Source organism: Armigeres subalbatus, chromosome 2, assembly GCF_024139115.2.
Source record: "Armigeres subalbatus isolate Guangzhou_Male chromosome 2, GZ_Asu_2, whole genome shotgun sequence".
NCBI classification, from domain to species: Eukaryota; Metazoa; Arthropoda; class Insecta; order Diptera; family Culicidae; genus Armigeres; species Armigeres subalbatus.
In genome coordinates this window covers 22,293,819-22,313,431 of record NC_085140.1, presented here as the reverse complement: position 1 = coordinate 22,313,431, position 19,613 = coordinate 22,293,819, and the positions used below count along the sequence as shown (strand labels likewise).

The 19,613-nt window shown below is 38.3% G+C and overlaps 1 protein-coding gene and 1 long non-coding RNA gene across 3 annotated transcripts in view; one reads left to right on the top strand and one right to left on the bottom strand.

Moving 5' to 3' along the window:
- LOC134218177 (tafazzin) overlaps positions 1 to 19,613 on the top strand; it is a 59,825-nt gene that overhangs the window by 9,494 nt on the left and 30,718 nt on the right. For both annotated transcript variants that reach the window (XM_062697076.1, XM_062697075.1), the window contains exon 2: positions 19,198 to 19,515. In XM_062697076.1, coding sequence (XP_062553060.1) covers positions 19,504 to 19,515 — 12 coding nt within the window. In that variant the 5' untranslated portion in view covers positions 19,198 to 19,503. The remainder of the gene's footprint in view (positions 1 to 19,197; positions 19,516 to 19,613) is intronic.
- On the bottom strand, positions 7,043 to 8,309 carry LOC134214123 (uncharacterized). The gene is made up of 3 exons (XR_009979668.1): positions 8,062 to 8,309; positions 7,869 to 7,936; positions 7,043 to 7,806 (listed from the first exon to the last, which is right to left on the bottom strand). It is a non-coding gene; the product is annotated as an uncharacterized LOC134214123 (long non-coding RNA).

Here is a 19,613-nt window from a genome sequence, read left to right as displayed (position 1 = left end):
AAACGGCCTTTAATCCTCAGCTTGCACATCCTTGCGTTGATTGGCTGCCACCCAATCATACGTTGGCGCAACTTACCCAGCACTATGAAGCCGGTTCCCAGCACGTTGGTGGTGCCACAGCTTTGGTAGAAGGTAGCCGCCCGATGCCCGCTCTTCCACACTTTCTGTCCTGTCCAACAAATCTCCTGCAGCGCCACGACGTCGAAGTTGCGGGGATGTAATTCATCGTAGATCATCCTGTCGCAACCTGCAAAACCTAGAGACTTGCAGTTCCATGTTCCAAGCTTCCAATCGTGATCCTTTATTCGTCGCCTAGGTCTTTGCCGATTATATCGAGTCGCATTATCTCTTATATTGTTCGTAATGATTGGTTTTCTAGGCGGCTTATTGGGCCTGTGCAAACCTCCTGTCTCGTCGGAGGGCCGTCGTGTCAGGGCTGTTTAGCGTCCCACCTAACACCAGGACTTGGGCTTGTGCGCTTTGAGTGGCACACGGTCGCTTTGGTGGAGCCTACTTGCGGATATATGCAGCTTTTTATAGAGGTTTAACAGGGCCCACTGTCAAACCCCACCACATCCTAGGCAGGCGCCACAACTCGCAGATGGCCTGGGCAGGGATCGTCAAGCCCTTGGACATAGTCCCTGCTGCCCCCAGCAGAATTGTATATGTCAAGATTTTATACAATAATTGTTTTTTGTTTAGCCGATTATTTCGGAGAAGCAAATAGTCAACTACCCCATTGCTCCGGTTAGCGCAGTAAGGGCTCAATAATATGAAGGTTCACTAGTGCTTTAAAGACTCTTATACTAACCATTCATCCGTAGACACGGTAAGCATAAAGCAGCATGAAGCCGAGAATCAGAGGTCACCTGTATGGTGGACTTCTACCATCGAACAGTTTTTAAACTATTTTATATGAAAATTATTTTAAGCTTTTAGTGGAATGTATAGTATGTATAGTACAATATCTTCTTATGACAAGTGAATTCATAAGAAGAGTTTGTACTATTCCATTTAATTCCACTACTTTATTGTACCTTCGACAGATACCTACTTCGACGACAACAGTAAGGCCGTCTTCAGTGTATCGTACTTGACTCGACTTAAGTCGAAAACCAATGTTCTGAAAATTGAAAATTTAAAACAGATCTGATTTTGCGATTTGAATTTAAAGTTTTTATTATCTAAAACGTGCCAAGATCGATTCAAGAAACTGTTTTCGACCAAGAGAAAACAAAACTCAATTAAAAACTCTAGAGTTATTTTCAGAATTTTATTTGAAATTAATCCAGTCCTGAAGGAAGTTCCTGAAAGGAAAAATAAAGCGTAGATCACTTCAAGAAGAAATTGTTACAATTTTTGGTTCAATTTCTGCATTTTTAATTTTATTGAAAGTTTTATATGTTTGAAATGTGGATTTAGGCTCTTGAAAAAAAAAGTGGATTCTAATTCCTTCGGTTCCAGATGTGACAAAAAAGAAGATTTCATTGCAAATTGCACTTGATTCATAATGATTGTTAATGTTGTTAATGTCTAATGTTAAAATCGGCTTTGAATGGATACCAACCCCGTCAATCCCCGTCGTAGAAGTCTACTATTTGTGCACATATAGGGTTACGGATGGTCCCAACAAGCAGTGGAGGCTGATAAAAAGCTTATTTCGCCACAATTTGGCTTGTTCAGCTAAAAAACTAGCTTATTCAACTTAAACTGTTTGATATGGAAATGCTAATATCATCTTCCAAACTTGGACGTACATGTTCATGATAGCATTAGAGGCGAAAGTATAGAATTGATAGTTCCGTTAGGATACGGCAGGCATGAAGAATGTTTTTATAGAAGTCGATTTGAAAGCGAGCGGAGGGCAATATTTGTGATGGCACATATCGCACGACCTTCCTTCTGCCAAGCTCCCGTATGAAGGGGGAGGGAAGAATATCAGTGTGGAAGCTGATATATCTCCACTGGCTAAAAAACTGTTTGTTGGGGTAGGCTTAAAAACTAAAAATTGAATTAATATTTTGGCATAACTCACTCGAAATCGTTTGTGGTCACTCAAGATTTTGCGATATAGCTAATTAAAAATTAAGTTAAAGATTACCTTAAAAGGGTATTCCGAAGCGCAATAGCCTTCAGTAGATACCTGTCGATACACTATATTATATTGGATATTATATTAAAAATACCACATCATATCAACGAGCTGGGTTTTTAAAAGTCTATTGTCTCTTCGTTCACTTATTGTAGGAGAAAGGCTAAACAGGAAGATTCAAATTATCCGCAGCATGTTTCTAGCTAAAAATGCGATATACGTCACACAGAAATAAAAATAAATGCTAATAATTTTTGGTTTTTGGATTTTTTTTGCTCTTATGGGAATTTTGCATCAAATATTAAGGGTAATTATATATTTACTATAAAATCGATTTCTTTGCACTTGTCTTTTTTTAATTTCTAGGTTTTGGAGGAAGGAGGAGTTTCATGAGGAATTTTCGGAGGAACTACTGGAGAACCTTCCGAAGGAATTCTTGAAGGGTGTCTGAAGAAGCGATTCTATCACAAACGCCCGAATGACGCTCGCCCGAATGACAAACGCCCGAATTCCATTCGCCCGAATAGACCAAACGCCCGAAAAGACCAAACGCCCGAATGGACCATTCGCCCGAAAAGACCATTCGCCCGAATAGACTATATGCCCGAATAAACTCTTCACCTTACTTGGTGAAAATCCGAAAAATATATTAAGCTCTTTTAGTGGAATGTATTAAACCGTCTAAGACGAATTAAGTACTGTCCATTTAATTCCACTAGTTAATTTTCGTTATCTTTGCAGATACGTATTTCGACCACAACTGTGTGGTCGTCTTCAGTATCTTGTACTCGACTCGACTTGAAGAAAACAATCGCAACTTACACTATTTATACTACGCTAGGTACCTAATCTAATCTTATTTGCCTACTTTATTTACCTATACTGTAAATTACTTTATTGTTTAGGTAGAAACTTGTATAAGGAAAATCACCCAATTACGGCATCAAATATTAAAATCTTAAGAAATGTCTCTTCCATGGAAACTCGATGTAGCTGAGAGTTTGGAAACTCTCAGGTACAACAGCGCTGTTCCATAAGGATCAGGGAAATGGCATTTCTTGGTTTTCAAGTTTCTACCTAAACAATAAAGTAATTTACAGTATAGGTAAATAAAGTAGGCAAATAAGATTAGATTAGGTACCTAGCGTAGTATAAATAGTGTAAGTTGCGATTGTTTTCTTCAAGTCGAGTCGAGTACAAGACACTGAAGACGACCACACAGTTGTGGTCGAAATACGTATCTGCAAAGATAACGAAAATTAACTAGTGGAATTAAATGGACAGTACTTAATTCGTCTTAGACGGTTTTTTGATGAAAAGATTTTTTGTGACTAATAAAAAGAAATAGTATATTTGATTTCCTACTTATCTCATATAAATATTCAAATAATGACTTGATTTCTTTATACAGTAGACGTTCGATAGCTGCAAGTCATTTAACTGCAATGCTTTTTAACTGCAATTCGATAGTTGCAACAGTTTTGCAGTTATCGGATCGCTAAACTTCAAACTATTCACCTGTCATAAGACGAGTTTAAACAATCCCATTGAATTCCACCAGTTAATTGTATCCTGACAGATACGTATTTTGACCTAAACAGTAAGGCCGTCTTCAATGTCTCGTACTTGACCCGACTTAAAGAAAATGATCGCAGCTTATACTATTTATACTATGCGTAGGTATAATAATTTATCTAGGTACTTATCTTCCTACGGTGCTTATGCTCTACTCGCTTGATGCGCTTAATGCGCATTGTTTAAACTCGTCTTATGACAGGTGAAAACATTCCACTAAAAAGCTCAAAATAATTTTCTTATTCAAACTATTGTCAAACTCAATGACAGCTGCATTGCGCTGCACATTTAGATGCACTTTTATTGCATCTGACGTCGATTGATAGCCGTTTGACGTCTAGAATGTGTTGCAGTTATCGAACGGCAGTCTCAATCGCTCAGCATTGTTGAGAGAATCAGATATTAAAATATGTTTTATGTATGCTGGTCACCTATACCGGTCCACAAGCATCCTGAAATGAATCAAAATCTAATAATTAGAGCTGTAGCGAAAAATAACGTTGCAAGGGTATTTATTTAAACCAATCGTCAAAAATAAGGGAGCAACTAGGAATTCGCCCTTCTTTTCTTCATACATTGTTCTTTCTAAATGTATTGAAGACATGATTTCTTCCCTAAGTATTAAGGTTCAAGCAAAATTTGTTTGTATAATGTAACACCGGTGACGACGTGATGTACCCTTATAACCATCAGAATGTGACTATATATATGAGCATATCGACAGATGCTATATGACAACATTGGACGCAGAACCTTTCTTGCGATCGACTATCCATGATAATGATGAGACTATCTTTCTATTTCCTTCAACACGTCATTCAGTGTTGTAAGCACAAGCCAAGAATTAAATAATTGACGGAACATTCTCAACTGCTCCACAACAATTTGCTCAAGTGTTCACAATTCACGGGACTGTAAGCGAAGGTCAACACCGTCGATTCGTTCCCTTGGTATTAATGCTAAAACACGGGAACGTATGATACAGCCTTTTGTTCATTAATGGAACGAAATTTATAAATATACGTTAGATCCAGAGTATATACTATTGGATTTTAAGATGGCTGAGATCAACCAAAGTTTTGTTTTCAGAAAACATCAGCGATTGGGATTACAATCGGCATACGGGAAGGATTAAAGACTTCAACTTGCCTATAAAAAGTTTGTTACCTTAGCACTTTTTTCATGTTAAGATATAACAAAGACATTCAAGGAGGTTCGAAAATCTTACCCGAAGAAACGGATTTTTTTTATGTAAGCAAGTATTATGTGTACCCGTTGGGCATAATGGACGTTATACATAAATGACCAAAAGAACAGACCATGACATAAAGAAGGCAGAATTATGCCAGACGACCATTATGCCTAACGTACATTATCCCTAACGTCCGTAATGCGTAACGTCCATCATGGCTAACGTACTTATGCCTAACGTAGTGTACTCATGTGAATGGTCGCCAATCAACGCACAAAAAGACCACTAGAGACCCACTTTTCTCCCTTTCACTATGGTCGGTCTATGAAAATACCCTAAACAGTATTCCTAGAACTTCCAATAACATTATAGGGAGGTACAATAAGTGGAATACGCTTTTGAAACGAGGAAGTCTTACGTTTTACAGCGTTCCAAAACATTTCCAACTAGAAGAAAGAAATGCGACCACTGATACCCTACGACCACTGCAGGCTAAGAAGATATCTAAAATAGCAGAAAAGAATGAAAAACTAGGAACGTTCATATATTCCAGGTTATTGGTATATATTTTTTCTTTTAATATGATTAGAAAAAATAACATGTTGGTATAGAATCTGGAGGTATATATGACCTATTCGGGCGAATGGTCCATTCGGGCGAACGGTCCATTCGGGCGAGTGGTCCATTCGGGCGAATGGTCTTTTCGGGCGTTTGGTCTTTTCGGGTGAATGGAATTCGGGCGACTGTTACATTCGGGCGTTTGTCATTCGGGCGTTTGTGATAGAATCGAAGAAGCTTCCGGAGGAATTCCTGGAGGTACTTCAGGATGAATATGTTGTGAAGCTTCCGCAAAAAATCTTCGAGAAACTTCCGTATGAATCCTTGGAGGAATTTCTGAAGTAACTGCGGAGAAATTCCGTGGCTTCCGGGGGAATCTCTGGAGGAACTTGCGGAGGAATTTCTTTGAGAAACTTCCTGAGGAATTCCTTTGAAGAACTTCTGGAGAAATTCCGTGGCGGAACTTCCGGAGTTATTCCCGGAGCAACTTCCGGAGGAATTCCTGGAGGAACTTCCGGAAAAACTCCTGGAGGAACTTCCGGAGGAAATCCTGGAGGAACTTCCCGAGGAATTCTTGGAGGAACTTCCGGAGGATTTCCTGGAAAAACTGCCGGAGATATTCCTGGAGAAACTGCCGGAGAAATTCGTGGAGGAAATTCCGGCGGAATTTCTGTAGGAACTTCTGGAGGAATTCCTTTGAGAAGCTTGCGAAGGAAATCCTTTAAGGAACTTTCGGAGAAATTCTTTTAAGGATCCTCTTGAGGACTTTTTTTGAGGTACTTTCGAAGCAATTTCTTAGAGGAATTATTGAAGGAATTCCTCTGAGGATTTTCCTGAGGATCTCCTGAAGAAATTTTCTTGAGGATCTTCCGGAGGGATTCCTCTGAGGAGTTTCCGGAGGAATTTCTTTGAGGAGCTTCCGCATAACGCTGGAGGTAAACCCTTCTTCTGTAGAGACAAATCGTGCTAACTTCTTAGACTCCTACAGTTCCTCTGTTACTTTTGATCTGTCCATGAAGCAGTTGGTTCATGGAAGACCAGGCTTCCTTCGCCCGGAGGTCATACCTCCATTATTTGCAAGCAAATACGGGCACGCCAGTGAGGAGAGAAGCTTTTTCACAGTTGGGTCAAAATCTGATGACAAAATCTTTAAGAGCCTAGCTCTCTGTATACTGTACACTGTATACTATACACTATTCTCTCGAGCAAATCGCATCCCTACCTCCTGACCATTTTTTCATCTTCACTGACAGTCTAAGTTCCTTCGGTCAATGGAACCGGTTAAACACTCAGTGTATCTTCTGAATGGGATACGTAAAGCTTTGAGTGCTTTATCACAATGGTCTTACTCAATCACCCTTCTCATTGCTCGATCCTGGGAAATGAGAAAGCGGACTCTCTGGCTATGGAAGGTGATATTTACTATCGGCAAATCACCTTCGATGAATTTATCTCATTAGTTCGTCAGGAATCTTGACGAGCATTGTTGCCCCAGATCTGCGCTAACTGAACATCTTCGGGTCCGAGGAAAGCAGCCAAAGCCTATTAGGGAAGTTATAACCGTTTCAAAAGGACCTCTTCGAATTTTTTAAGAAACACAGCGGTTTATGCGCCACCCCCAACGATTGAGGGACCACTGGTCGTGTGATGTTACGTTGCCCGACTAAGCTAATTTAGCATGAGTTTAATTCTCGGGGAGTTCTGAACGGTTGGAGAGTAATTGTAACGATGGCTATGATTTTGAATGAAATCCAACTGAAGCGGACGAAAACGAAAGAGTGAATCAATTCGCACGTGCTCAGAAAAACGAAGTGGAACGGAAAGAAAACGTAACCCGGGCGAACTACTATACCACAGGGCTCAGGTAGCATAAATGAATGTAGAAAGGTAAGTTTAGCTTAAATTCATTTTAATTATATTATGTTCTTTTTTCGTTAAACATAGTTGTGTGTCAGTGTGTGTGTTGTGTGTTCATGGCCATGAGTGACATACCTGCGCAGGGTTTTAGCAAACGACGACTGCTGGTTCACCGGAGGTTCGCAGATTCATGCGATGATCTGCCGTCGCAGAGGCGGGACTAGGCCTATCTCCGGGGGGCACCAAGATGTTGGGCACCAGCGTCGTTAGGGCGTGCTCGAAAAAAAACCAACGGCCGATCTATAGTTGCGGGGGAGGACGTCGGCAACTCCAGTACGCTGCCCGATCGTACGTAAACCGCACGCAGGTAGGCCGGAGGATGTCTTCTCTATCCCGTTTGTCTGCCAGAAACTGGCGGGCCGGAACGAGCTGTCGCCACAGAAAACGCGCCACGCGGGCGGGAGCCGAATCAAGATGGCGGATGTCTAGATCCACGGATTCTAGGTCCAAACAAAAAAGCGCCTGTTGGACGCTATTGTCCAACGTTAAAAGAATTAAATAATATACTCAAATGAATTTTAAAAGCATTATTACCTTTTATAAAGAAGAAAAACTCACAAGAGCAGAGTTTTCGCCACTTGTGGTATAAATATAAACCGGAACTAAATAAATATGAAAAGCAAAAAAAAATAGTTTTAAATCACTTCACTTCGCTGGTTATATTAATTAGGAATTATTTTAGGCACTTTTAATTTTAATTTACTAGTATTACTTTAAATTTAATCACCTTGAATAAAAAAACGAAAAGGCTAGGAACCACGGTGACTAACTTCTGTACTCTAGCCGACGGATTTTGGAAATGAGCGAGAAGAATGGACATTGCAGTAAATGTCCAACAAAAATCAAAAAAAAAGTCAGTATTAATACTAACACACTTAAATTTATACGAGTCCACAGTTTATTATTTTCAAATTCATATGCCATCTTTACATAATCCGAGAACTCATAAAAATGTTATTTAAGCTTAATTGGGAATGGTTCATGAAATAATATTTTCTTGTGCTACAACTTAGTTATTTATTTTAGAGTTTTAAGTTTATTTGTGTTAATCAAAGAATATTACCTACAGACCCTAACAAGATACAGACAACGTTACATCACAGCACGCTCTTTTATGAAAATTTGATCAATTTGAGATTGATCAAATTTTCATAACCCTATATTTAATAATTTCATGGAATGTTATCTAACCCAACATATAAATGCAATACCAATTGCTCCAATTTTTTGGACACCAATACTGTAACATATAAATTTATAGTGAAGCGCAGCTGTCGGTAAATGACCGTACGATAAACAACATCTACTCTATTGGATAATAATCCAACGAAGTTGTAGATAGAAAAGACTTTAATAACACTGAAATGTAACGTAAACAAAGCCTGGTGTATATTACTCAACATCGATGTGTCTCGACCAATAGTACCTAAAACACCAGCTTCAAAATCAGCATTCAATCAACCTTATCAATCTATGTGCCATTGACCAACTTGTTGACTTTCCGCTCTTTAACATAAACAAACTTTAAAACATTCTACCACATCAACATTGTGTTGACTAATACTATAAAATGTTACATGCATATTGAATATATTGCGAAATATTTCAAAAAACATCGCATGCCCACCGACAGCCATGCGTTCAGCCCTGCTGATGAAGTTGACAAATCAATGAACATAAGTTCATCATTATGACAGAAGTAAAGTGAATTCAACATGGAAATGGACGAAGCGTGTTTTTCAACGGAGCTGCCGATTTCTTCGAAAAACCGTGGATTAACTTATCAAAACCCGGGGAGTATACGATTAACTTGTTTCTTTTTATCCTACTAAATAATTTATTTTCTTTTTCAGATGGATAACCACCGAAAACAGACGAAAAACCTCCTTAACTTTGATGCCATTATGCTCGAGCTTGCGCTGAAAGATGGCAGTTTATGCAATGTTTACACCTCACGCACACCTACATCTACTAGTGAACACGTTATATTGAATTGTTTTCCTGTTTACCTACGCGCATCATACCTATGAATCAACGGAGTAATTACCTGAGTGGAGTTCATTCCGACCATTGAAATGATTATTTACACCTGATGTGATTATGTGAATTATGCTGTACTATTATGAATGAAAGTGAATTGTTTACTAATATTAGGTCTAAGAGTGAATTTATACAAGAGAAGATTATTTACAAATACATGTAAACTAACATTTTAGTTGTATTCTGCCGTTTTGATTTCGTACGTGTTTTATAGGTGTTTTTTGCCTTTAGTAATTTTCATAGAGATAAATTCGTAGCTTTTTCGCGTGTTTTATTTACATTTTTGAGAAAGGTTGCGTGATAGATGCCTAATCGTTTCCCTGAGCTATCTATCAATTCATAGCTATCTCCCAGTACTTTTGCAACTTCTGCTTCTGTGTATCTAGGAGCCAACTTGGCACAGAAATTCTTGCCTTTATCTGACAAGAACATGGTCTTTTGAGAACTTTTCCCCAACCTGATACCTCGGTGCATTTGAATTGGATCTCAGGTTGTAATATTTTGCTTGTTTTCATATACGCATCTTGTAAATTTTTACGCACCTGTTCGTATAGACGGTTTCTATCCTCATCTGATAGTGTGTGAGATTGATTAGATTGGTTTAATGTTTCGTATTCTCGGCCATCAGAAATAATGTTCCGACCGAACGTGAGAAAATACGGAGTATGTTTTGTGGAATCATGGCTCGCATTTCTGATAGCATTGGCAATGCTATGAATGTTATCTGCCCAGGTCTTGTGATTTTCTTTAATTGTGGCTCGTATTGCCGCTGTTATCACCCGATTAACCCTTTCTGAGTTGTTGACCTGGGGGTGATATGCAGGCGTTAGCCAATGAGTTATCCCATAATGCGCCAACAAGTCTTTGAATAATTTTGAAGTGAATTGGCTGCCATTGTCCGTTAGCACTACTTGAGGTGTCCCGAACAGTAGGAAAATAGACTGTTCCAAAAATTTTACCAAAGACGAAGCTGTTGCTTGTGTGAATGGCTGTATTAAAACAAACTTTGTGAACACGTCTGTAACAACTAGAAGGCATGTGTTCCGCGCCTTACCAGACGGTGGGAATGGTCCTAAGTAGTCTAGTGTCAAGAATTGGAACGGGTGACTACAGTGCTGTTTTGGGAACCCATAGGCGGCACATTATTGATATTGGTACTTTTGAAGTTTTGCAAGGCATACATGTTTTACAAAACTTTTAGTATCGAGAGACATTCCTGGCCAATAAAAGCGTTCTTTTAATTTAATTATAGTTTTTCATAGCCCAGATGAGCTGGTTCGTGAGCTGCTTGGATAATGCCAATCCGGTTGTGTTTGGGCGGATAGTGCTTCCAAATGAATCGTTTATCTTCAATTTTCGAAGTGTTTTGAACTAATTTGTAGATATTATTTCCTACTATTTTGAAATCAGTGAAATTTCCTGGATTCTTCGTAATTTTATCGTGTAATATTGCATAATCGTCAACAATCTGAACAACTTCGATCCTCGAAAGACAATCAGCAAGGACGTTTTCCTTGCCCTTCCTATACACAATAGTGAAATCATATGATTGAAGTTTTAGAGACCAGCGCAGGAGCCTAGAGTTTCCATTCGCAGCCGTGATTGTGAACAACCAGGTAATACTTTTTGCGTCGGTAACTACTTTGAAAGTTGTACCTTCTATGTAGTGTCGAAAGTTTTCGATAGCTAATAACACTGCCAAGCATTCTTTTCTGTCGCAGCATACTTGCGTTGCGTGCTTGACAACTTTTGCTAAAATAAGCAATAATTCGTTTACCTTCAGGGTGGTCTTGCAGCAATGCCGCCCGACTGCAAGCTGGGATGCATCAGTCTCAATGACGAAAGGCAGATCGTATCGCGGGTTAGCGAGCACTGGCGAGGAAGTCAATACTGATTTCAGCTGTTCTAGTGCCTGGTCTGCTTCCTCTGTCCATTTAAATCTCTTTGATTTTTAAGAAGGTCTGTTATTGGGGTTGTCAGATGACTGTAATTGTTAATAAACTTTTGATAAAAGCCCATTAGGCCCATGAGTCTACGAACATCTCTGATTGATTTGGGACGAGGATAGTTGAGGATTGGCTCTAATTTTGAACTATCGATGGCCAATCCGTTTTCAGTTAATAGGTATCCTAAATATTTTACTTGTCGTCTACAAAAACGACTTTTTCAACGGATATTGTTAAGCCTGCTTTAGCTAATCGCTTGGCCACCTCTTTTAATAGACGGAAGTGGTCATCTAAGGTTTCTGTCGCTATAACGATGTCATCTAAATATATGAATACGTAAGGTTCCAGATCGAATCCCATAGCCTTATTCATTAATCGACTCATAGTGAAGGGAGCGTTTTTAAGGCCGAAAGGGACAACTTTAAATCTGAAGAGCCCTTTTGGCGTTCGAAAAGCAGTATAGTTTTAGAAGTTTCTTTCAATGGGACTTGGAAATATGCGTCCTTTAAATCGATAATACTAAAGTATTTGGCCTTTTTGCAACCTGTGAAAAATTTCGTTCATGTTGCGCATGGGGTAGGCATCTTTTTTTGTGATAGAGTTAATTTTTCTCGAATCGAGGCAGACACGAATTTTCCCATTTGGCTTTTTACAGGTACTAACGGACTAGCAAATTCGCTAGTACATTCTTCGATTAGGTCCAGTTTCTCATATCGTTCTAGTTCCTTTTCTATGTTCTCCCATACTTTAGGCGAGTATCTATACATCAGGAGGTCTCGCATTTTCGCGCCTTCTACAATTTCAATTTCATGTTCTATTAATTTTGTGCGACCTAGCTTATTCTCACTGGTCCACTGAAAGCCCTTTAGCGTTTCTATTAGTTGTTTTCTTTGTTCAGTACTTAATTCATGTTCTGTTTCTATATTGTCTATTCCTTGTTCTGGGTCAGATGGCAAGTCTAGCGATGGAAGTTCCAATGACTCATCTTCTTCGGGTTTTGCCTTGTGAGTTATACCCGTTTCATTTTCAGTTAGTTCAAGTGCGCATATTTTTAGACAAATTTCGGGTTCTAAATTGTTGTCGGTTAATTCTGAATGGGAATCATGGCTAATAAAATTAATCATTGGCTGGCCGTTGACGTTCAACAAATCAATATCGGTCAATCCATTGTCGCACCTTATCATTGGCCTAATACCAAAAGCGTTCCAAAAATCCATACCCAATATTAAAGTTTTCGAAAGCTGGGGCACAATAATCGTTGGAATAACCTTTGTAATACCTGCAAAAGTATACGGTATGTTGGCATAACCAACGCATTCGTGTGTCGTATTGTCGGCGGTGCTTATTAAAACGGTTGCATTCAAGAGTTTAAGTCCATGCTTACGGATCAATTTAGTTGAATTCAATACACTTATGCTAGCTCCCGAGTCAAGTAAAGCCATGATAGGTGTATCTAATATTGCGACTCGAATTTTTGGGCATAAATTAGGGTTGACTTTAACAAGCATAGTTTCTTGATATTTTTGAAAATTATCAGAGTGTTTTGGGACCACTTGAATCGTTTGCGAGATGGACGGGCTCCCACTAGTGCATCCCGCATCTAGTTTAACGATTGTTGTTGTGTGTTTGGTAAGGTTTGAGTATTTGGCCGTGTTTGTGGGTGATTTCGTTCGCATGTTTTGTAGTGCGACCGAGATTACCACACGCATAACAGAAAATCAATTTAGCCTCGTTGCAGGTTCTCCAATGGTGTCCTGCTTTCTGGCAGTTCAACATTTTACTGTGGACGTGTCAATTACTTGTGAATTTTGAGTGTTAGAAGAAGCGTTTGGTTTTTGAACATTGTTTGAAATTTTCAATTTCCTTTGAAGCGCATTTATGAAATAATCGTCTGTTGACGAATACTCATTCTCTGAACCGCCTTGAGCATCGATATTTTGGATTTCGTTTCGAGTGGTTTGGCCAGATCGATATAGATTTGGATCAGTTGCATCGATGCGATGATTAAGATCCAATAAGTGTTCCAGGTTTTTAACACGTGTGGTGGCCAACTTAGATTTATAATGGGGCCGCATATTCTCCCACACGATTTCGAAAACGGTTCGTGAAGAATGTGGGTGTTTAAGACATTGGTTCAACTTTTCTACTTCCGTAACGAATGCCACAAACGTTTCCCCCCTTTTTTGGCGTAGCTCTCTCAATTGAGCGCGTATACCACGGTCACGGTTGGGATTTCCAAACCTAAACCGAATTTCGTTTTCAAAGGTTTCCCATGTCCTACAATGGTCTTCTCTAGTGAACCACCAGTCACTTGCCTCACCTTTCAATTTATAATGTATTTTATCAAGCAATTCTCTTTTTCCTACTCTTTCGTGTTTTGCTAGTTTTTTAGCCCTATTCAAGAAATCCTCTACCTGCATAGATCTAGTGTCTCCGGTAAAACGATATCCCAGTTTTCCACTCTCGATCTTGATGATCGATAATAGTTATCATAATCGTCCCTATAACGCCTTGGAGGCGTTATTGATCTACGAAAACGTCTGTATCTGTTTAATCTTCTGTGGTTTGTCATGTTCTGTGCTGCTATCACTTGTAGAAGCTGTGGAGCATCTACCCCTTGACCTATATGCTACTTCTCTGTGTTTATCTTTTCGTTCATGTTCCCACATTTCACTCTCATGCGAGTCAGATTTTTCAGCTGACAAAAAAAATGTCCTTTTTTTATACGGCCTTTTTTCTCTTTCACTTGTTTGTTTCCTTTTTTGTCATTCTTATCAGCCCGTGTTTCTCCTTTTCTTTCCTCCTGTTTCTCCTTCCCGGACCTTTTGATTTTTTCCATTGTTTGTATCAGCTTCACTATCTTCATTCTCACATTTATTATCTATTGTTGGATCTGACCTCATGTTTCTATTATCTTCTTCTCTTCCTTTTCTCTCTTTCGGCCAAGTTCCTGTCCTACTTTTTTCTTCTGTTTTTGATTTAAACATAAGCGTATTCGAATTAGCATTTCCTTGTACTAGTGCCTTAGGGTTCGGATTTCTCCATGAATCCTTCAGTCCTTTTGCTCCTTCTCCTAATCCTAGATCGAGATCTGTATCATCATTAAGATGCTCAGGGTCATAAGTTACCCTTTGCCTGTATGCTCTTAAAATTTCTTCGATCTGTTTACAACAGTCACTTTTTATTTCCTTTTCCTCCTCATCTGTAGCATTTGAATATGATAACCTAATTAAGTAGTGTCTAAGCCTAGAAACGATTCCATAATCGAATGATTCACGTAAACTTCTCTTTAGCGTTTTAAAACATTTTCAAGATTAGTTGCTTCATCTTTAATTTTGAGACCGGTATCATACAGCTTCGGTTCTGTTCTTTCTGTTTTGTACGCGTACCTCAAAGCTCTTCTTTTATCCTCCAATTTAGCATCAACTTCAACATTCACATTTCGAAGCGTTATTTCGAAATTTAGCTCAACTTCTGTCAAATGATCAGCGTTAGGTAGAATGTAGAATCTTACCATTTTTGTTATCAGCCTATCAAATTATCAGCAAAAAATAAATAAACTCAGTTCAATCTATTTAATTCGAACTAACTGTTCTGGAATTCAAATAATAACAAAAAAAAGAAAAAAATCAAATCAAATAAACAAAATAAAGTAACGAAAATTCAATTCAACTTATTTTAACTTCAAATTCAAATTCAAATGATATAGATTATTATAAAAAGACTTAAATTTAGAATAAACTTTATAAAATAATAAGAAATATGACTGAAAAAATATTGAACGTATAGTAAAAAAAAGAGTGGAAAGTGAAAGTTGTTTTAATTATGTTGGAAACTAATTTTAAATAAATTCAAGCAATTGGATTTTATTTTACGTGGGCGCCACTATAACCGTTTCAAAAGGACCTCTTCGAATTTTTTAAGAAACACAGCGGTTTATGCGCCACCCCCAACGATTGAGGGACCACTGGTCGTGTGATGTTACGTTGCCCGACTAAGCTAATTTAGCATGAGTTTAATTCTCGGGGAGTTCTGAACGGTTGGAGAGTAATTGTAACGATGGCTATGATTTTGAATGAAATCCAACTGAAGCGGACGAAAACGAAAGAGTGAATCAATTCGCACGTGCTCAGAAAAACGAAGTGGAACGGAAAGAAAACGTAACCCGGGCGAACTACTATACCACAGGGCTCAGGTAGCATAAATGAATGTAGAAAGGTAAGTTTAGCTTAAATTCATTTTAATTATATTATGTTCTTTTTTCGTTAAACATAGTTGTGTGTCAGTGTGTGTGTTGTGTGTTGTGTGTTCATGGCCATGAGTGACATACCTGCGCAGGGTTTTAGCAAACGACGACTGCTGGTTCACCGGAGGTTCGCAGATTCATGCGATGATCTGCCGTCGCAGAGGCGGGACTAGGCCTATCTCCGGGGACACCAAGATGTTGGGCACCAGCGTCGTTAGGGCGTGCTCGAAAAAACCAACGGCCGATCTATAGTTGCGGGGGAGGGCGTCGCAACTCCAGTACCCGCCCGATCGTACGTGAATCGCACACAGGTAGGCTGGAAGATGTCTTCTCTATCCCGTTTGTGTGCCAGGAACTGGCAGGCCAGAACGAGCTGTCGCCGCAGAAAACGTGCCACGCAGGCGGAAGCCGAATCAAGATGGGGGATGTTTAGATCCACGGACTCTAGGTCCGAACAAAAAAGCGGCTGTTGGACGCTATTGTCCAACGTTAAAAGAATTAAACAATATTCTAAAATTAATTTCAAAAGCATTATTACCTTTTATAAAGAAGAAAAACTCACAAGAGCAGAGTTTTCGCCACTTGTGGTATAAATATAAACCGGAACTAAATAAATATGAAAAGCAAAAAAAAATAGTTTTAAATCACTTCACTTCGCTGGTTATATTAATTAGGAATTATTTTAGGCACTTTTAATTTTAATTTACTAGTATTACTTTAAATTTAATCACCTTGAATAAAAAAACGAAAAGGCTAGGAACCACGGTGACTAACTTCTGTACTCTAGCCGACGGATTTTGGAAATGAGCGAGAAGAATGGACATTGCAGTAAATGTCCAACAAAAATCAAAAAAAAAGTCAGTATTAATACTAACACACTTAAATTTATACGAGTCCACAGTTTATTATTTTCAAATTCATATGCCATCTTTACATAATCCGAGAACTCATAAAAATGTTATTTAAGCTTAATTGGGAATGGTTCATGAAATAATATTTTCTTGTGCTACAACTTAGTTATTTATTTTAGAGTTTTAAGTTTATTTGTGTTAATCAAAGAATATTACCTACAGACCCTAACAATATACAGACAACGTTACAAAGTGTTGGCGGGTCTTGATCTCGAATATATGCCCTTTGTCCACCATTTTTCAAAGGATGCTGATGTCAGATTGTAATCGTCGTCCATCCATCCCTTTTGCTGTCGTAATCACTCAAGAAAATCATTTTGTTGTCTACCGTTTGTACACTCCCGGTCAAAAGTTTGGGTTCATTCTCGAAAAATACATGCAAAAGTTTTTGGCCGTATTTTCGCCGTCTTACATCCGATTTCGGGTATTGTTAGCTCAATGCAAAGAATATGAGTAGATCTTGTATATTACGTATTTTAAACCAACAATTTTCAATTTTTATGTGTTATATTACATTAAGAAACGCATTTTTCTTATATTTATGCTGTAAAAATATGTTGATTTTTCTCAAAATTGAGCCCACAAAACTTCGAAATCAAAAATGGAAATCAAAATGCTCACTCTAGTGCATGGTATGCATCGGTTTTGGTTCACCCTTTTTCTCAGTTTAAATCTAAGCAAAATATACTTTAAAGAAAGTTTCCAAACAGAAGGACAAGAACTGTTACTGTACTTCAGGCAATATTCGGCTAAAATTGAATCAAATCGCATATCCGGAAAATGAATCCAAACTTATGACCGGTTCACCATATAGTGAATGAACCCAAACTTTTGGCCGATGCATATCATATGCACTTGAGCAAACATTTTAAATTTTTAAAATAAAACTAAATTTTTTATTGTATCAATGCATCTCAAAGGTGATTAAAAATGGGTTCCGTTCCATTTTAAATTTCAATTTTTTGTTGGCTCAATGTTGAGAAAAATTAACATATTTTTACAACATACGAAAATACGGCCAAAAACTTTTGCCTATATTTTTCGAGGGTGAACCCAAACTTTTGGCCGGGAGTGTATGTCTTCCTCTCGTTGCTGTCTCCCAAACTTTTTTTGTCTCTTAATAGATGTGAAACATTGCCAAGGATTTCAACTATGTGAACATCAGCATTCAAATTAATTAATCACCCTAAATTCCCTTCCTTTCCTATTGTATAATTGTATTCACTAACCTCGACCAAACCTCGAGAATAATGAAAAACCGTATTCTAAAACATGATTCCGGCTCCGTAACGCTTTACGGCAAATAAGCCAATAAATGATAATAAAAAAAAAACTCGCGGAGGAATTCTTGGAATGATTTCTGGCCGTTGGTATTGCATGGGTTTCCGGTCTTTTTATCAAACCGGAAGTCGATCATCTTGAATTCCAAAATGGTGCCAGACGAATGAAAACAACACAGTGGGATTGCTTTTTACACGGATAGATTTCATCAGTTTTCATAATTTTAAAAATATTACGTGATTTATCTGGGGGATTTTTTTTTTGGGATCAACTTGGTGCTTCATTGAACCAAAAACCAAAACAAATGGAAAGCAACCCCAGTGTAATTGTTCTCACTGCTAAAACGCTTTGTTTTGTGACTGTGCATATAAGAGCTGTGAGATAAAGAACCGGATAAGTAAGTCTAGGTGAATTGGGTTAAATAACTGTGATTTTTTTATTTACTTTATTTATTTGATCTTAGTCAATAATGATTGTTCACTTATTTTGATACAGTTTTAAATAACATATATATGAATAAGACTTTTATGTATGCTAAACGAAATATTGCAAGTGATTTTTTTAGAGTGATGTCGCAGTTATTAGACCTATGAACAATCATAATGCAAAAATCAATGCCTTAATAGTAATTTGTCGAAATGAACATGATTTTGGATCATTATCAACAGAATTTTGTCGAGCAAAAGCTTTTCATTAGTTTTTTTTGCCCGAGCTGTTGATTGCTGTTATTTCCAAAAGCTGAGACCATCCTTAGTCTAGCAGTGAAATGCATGACAACAAAGTAAGTAGATACGGAATGTATCTGGGTTCGAAACAAGGTGTCGTGTGGGATTTGTTTTCGGACATTCGGTATACATAATAGGTTACACAACTAAGACACATCGTGGTAAATAACATAATGCTGGAAGACGTCAATGTACCACTTGGGGATGTAATGTTAAGAAATATAATATGAAAAAATGGCATATAACAAAGAAGTCTTTCCGGTTCTGTTTCAATACTTGTTCACAAATTTCGAAACGATGTAGGGTGGAAAGCCAGGGCATTATGGTTTATACATAAAACTTGTCTATTCATATAAAAAGTCTCAAGAGGGGAAGAACAAATCAAATTAGACGTTACGTAATTAATGAACGTGGTTGAAATCCTTTAATTTAAAATGAAAATGATTTAAAGTAAATCGCATATAGTCAAACGTGTTGCATATAATCATTAAATAGTACCTATATACATATTTCATAGGGTATTCAAACTATGAGCGTTATCCCTTCATATAAAGTACCATGAGATAAAACGTTATATACATTACATCAAGTGAAAATTGGATGTGTTACATTTAACATCAAGTTACTATATATCATGCGTTAAAGCTCGTTGTCTGGATACCCTACTTATTTTGTTGATACTGGACTAATTTAGGAAATTTAACACTTCTACAGTGATGCCGTGGTGCCTGGAAGAACGGAGTACAAAGAGAACATTGTGAAAACCCCCAAGAGGAGACCACAGACGGACACACACTGGCCCATCAACAACATCAGCATCACCAGTAGTAGCCGACTCCGCATCCAGCTGCTGCATCTTATAGCGCAGCATTCGCGTGCGGAGCTTCGGTGCGAGGAAACGCGACACGACGACACCACCAAGCATACTCAACGGCGCCACCCCGTGGGAAAACATTTAGTGTGCGAATAGTTTTTCCTAATTAAATTTGACGTCAACATATACCTACATAGTCGGAAAACATGAACTCGAAGGTAATTGCCACGACCGCTGTCGGATCAGTTGACATTTCGCGCTCGCGACGAGCTGACCGCCAATTTCCCATCGTATAACAAGCGCCGCGACGGCCGAT